The sequence below is a fragment of the Pseudopodoces humilis genome, chromosome 19 (assembly GCF_049639895.1).
Source record: "Pseudopodoces humilis isolate 2021_Gansu_Grassland_sample_001 chromosome 19, ASM4963989v1, whole genome shotgun sequence".
NCBI lineage: Eukaryota > Metazoa > Chordata > Aves > Passeriformes > Paridae > Pseudopodoces > Pseudopodoces humilis.
Window position 1 is genome coordinate 12,725,805 of NC_142218.1, and position 3,347 is coordinate 12,729,151.

Here is a 3,347-nt window from a genome sequence, read left to right on the forward strand (position 1 = left end):
GAAGGTGGCATTCCCTTTCAGGATTCATTTTCCCCAGTAAGTTTTGTTTTGTGAGCCACTCTGGATTTCCTTCCATTATAACTATTTAAAAAACTTCAAATAATTCAGTTGAAACTAGTTTTCACTCTAAAAAGTAAGAAACAAGGCATCATGTAGGAGGCTTTTGTCTTTCCTGCACCCTTCCTTCAGGCACTGCGTTTAAAGTGAGCTGCTCTGTATCTCAATATATACATAAATATATTTATATTTATACACCTGTGGCGTGTTTTTTCCACCCAAAGCCAGGTGTTTACAGCATGCACTGTCCCACACTCATGTCATAGCAGCAACACACGATTTCTTTGAAAGTCTTCCTCATCTCCAGGCTCCTGAAGGCGTAAATGAGCGGGTCGATGACGGAGTTGCACATGATCAGCACCAGGTAGGTGTTGAAGTGCGCGGTGTAGCAGATGCAGTAGGGGTTCATGGGGCAGGAGATGATGAGGATGAGGTGGAGGAAGAAGGGTGCCCAGCAGACAATGAAGACCCCCAGGAGGATGGTGATGGTGACGGCCCCCTTCATGCAGGTGCGCTGGGGGGGCACGCCCTCGACGGGCAGCGCCGCGATGCGCTTGACGTGCAGGCGGGCGAACAGGAACATGTGCACGTACAGCGAGGCCATGAGCAGCAGCATGGTGAAGAACATGGTGATGAGACACACAATGACAGTTTTGCTCTCCGAGTAGGCAATGAAAATGATGCCACAGATGATGCAAGCCACCCAAATGAGCACAATGAGGGTCAGGGCTTTCTTCACCGTCATGATGCTGTGGTAACGGAGGGCATAGAAAATAGTGATGTACCTGTCGATGGCTATGACCAGGAGGTTGCAAATGGAGGCTACCAGAGAAATACAAATCATTGAGTCAAAAACATTGTCCATGTGCTGGATGAAGTGGTCGTCAATGATCAGGTAGCCGTTGCTGAGGATTGCGATCATGACGGTCTCCAGGGCGTTCGACATGCTCACCAACATATCTGCCACAGCCAGGCTGCAGAGGAAGAAATACATGGGAGAGTGCAGGTTCCCGTTCTTCAGCACTGCCAGAATGACAAGGATGTTCTCCAGCAGGCTGATGATCCCCAGAGTCAAGAAGACCTCGGCTTTGATGAAGACCTGCTCGCAAAATCCGTCGCCGCTCCTGTTGTTCGGGACGGAGTCGTTGAAGTCTTCGGTGGCGTTAAGCGGCACGGGCTGAAATGAGAATGCAAAGTGTGTGGTGTTCATTGTCAGCAGAGGAGCTGAGCTCACCTGTGACCGTGGACCTGAGAGAGCACAGGTTAAAAAGAGAGGAAAAAAAGAAAAAGAAAAAAGGAAAAGGTAAACAAGTCCTTCCAAGCTGCTGCTGTGCATATGGGGTGGAATCCGGCAGGGCTTTAGTCACTTTTACAAGTGCAAACATCAAACAATCTGCATTTACAGTGAGTTTTTTGCCAGGCTGCTCTTTCCTTTAGAAGCAATTGAGCTCCACAGCCCGTAGGCAGCAAACAGTTTTCCCTGCAGGGAGGAATCGGCAGCAGGACATCGCTGGGTTCAGCTCTCCCGGAGATCAAAAGCACGGAGTTTTCCCGTCTGCAGGGGCAGCTTGGTTGCCAGCATGTTGCAGCTCAGCCAAGCATCTGTTGCTATTTCAGTGGCAAGAAAGGAGACGAGAACGAAGGGATTTATACATGCAAGAAAGAAAAACCAACTCCTACTTCGCCCTGCGAGCAGAGCATTGGCCATTGGAGAGCGATCACCTTGCTGAGTGACAGCTGGAGCACCTGGGGCGGCATCCCGGCACATCCCAAACTTCTGGCGCCCTCTGCAGATACCCAGCACCATGGATTCGCCATCGTGAAATCCTGGAAAATCGGCTTTTCAGCCGGGAAAACTTCCTGCCTGCTCCGGGCAGCCGTGTCCTGCCCGTGGGAGGGTTTGGGGCAGGCACGGTGCTCCTACACCCTCCCTGCACCTCGGAGTAGCCTCTGGGACTGGTCTTAAGTGGGATTGTACCCATTTAAACCTCTGCAGGACTGAGGAGATTTTCATTTATCACTTGTATTAATGTCTGGGGCTTCTGTTGCAGGTTTGTTAGCTTAAAAAAGTCACAAATCCCTCCCACGTTCACTCTGAGCCTGCAGAATTCTTGTCTTGCACCCATAATTCCAATACCAAGAGGCAACACTTCTCAAATTTAACCTCCAGGTGACAGTTTTACACGGACAATATCCAGTGCTGTAGTTCTAAGTGAATAAATAGCTGGGGATTTGCCCACCAAGCTGCACAGGTAATGTTCTAAAGATCTTAGTCTCTCCCTAAATTTGCAGTGATGTATAAGAAGAGATATCTTAAAGCAGGAAAGTGTCTCTGCCACAGCCCTGGTCCCATGGTGGGGAGCATCTGTTCCCTGCAGCCGAGCGTGGCAGGTCTGGATTCAGCCTGGAGCATCACCCTCTGCTCCGTGCAGGAGCCCTGGTGTGTCCTGCCAGCTCCTTGGGGCCCACGGAGTGATTTCTGGGCAGAATGGCTGTAAATGCCCTTGGAAATGTTGTTTTTCAGGAGCCCATCTTGTAGGGCTCCCTGCCAGCTCTGTTTTCTCTTTCTGAAGTGGCACCTCCTGGGCTTGGCTCCGGGTTTCCTGCTGCTGGAAACCACTTCTGGTTGAGGCACCCACAATCAAAGCTCTTCCCAAGAGTTCCCTTCACATTCCAGGCCTGTTGTGCCCATCTGGGCAGCCTCAGCAGTGTCTGTGTTATTCCAGGGTGCTCCATGGCTCCTGCCACGCTGCTTCAGAAGCCACTGCAGAGTTCCCCACCTCTCAGCTGGGATAGGAAGTCATTAAATGTGTTGCATCATGGAATTCTGAATGTATGTGAAAGCAGGACAAGCCACCATTTGCACTGAGGTGCAATTTGAAGTGGAAATCAGATGTTGTACACCCAAGTGGATTAATGGCACTATCAGCTTTGCCATTAGGTGCTAAAAATAGTGGGCTAGAGCCTCCTGTGTGATAGCAAACTCACCCTGACTCTGAGGCCTGTGCTGAGAGGGGAAGAAGCTGTGTCTTCACAAAAGACAGCAACATGTGAGCCCTTATTTTCAGAAGGATTTCTCTGCTCAGCACTGGAAAAACCCCCGTGATCTGAAATGTCACAAAATATTTTGTATTCTCATGCAATAAATTGCTGCTCCTCAGCTGTCAGTTCCTGCAGGGAGTGACTGGGATCACTGCAGTGCAAAGCAGGCAGGTTGCTCTCACATCCACCCCAGTGTTGCAGAGGATTTGTGTCCTGGCAATGCTGCTCTGCACCTGAGGAGTGGAAAA

At 50.2% G+C, this 3,347-nt stretch overlaps 1 protein-coding gene across 1 annotated transcript; it reads right to left on the reverse strand.

Annotated features, from left to right (window-relative positions):
* Positions 1 to 289: 289 nt before the first annotated feature.
* On the reverse strand, positions 290 to 1,267 carry MC3R (melanocortin 3 receptor). The gene has a single exon (XM_005524859.2). It carries the CDS (start codon positions 1,265 to 1,267, stop codon positions 290 to 292), a length of 978 nt encoding a protein of 325 aa, XP_005524916.1.
* Positions 1,268 to 3,347: the final 2,080 nt, after the last annotated feature.

Excerpts from the sequence above, each read along its gene's own strand:
- MC3R (XM_005524859.2), bottom strand. The coding sequence starts at position 1,267 with ATGAACACCACACACTTTGCATTCTCATTTCAGCCCGTGCCGCTTAAC.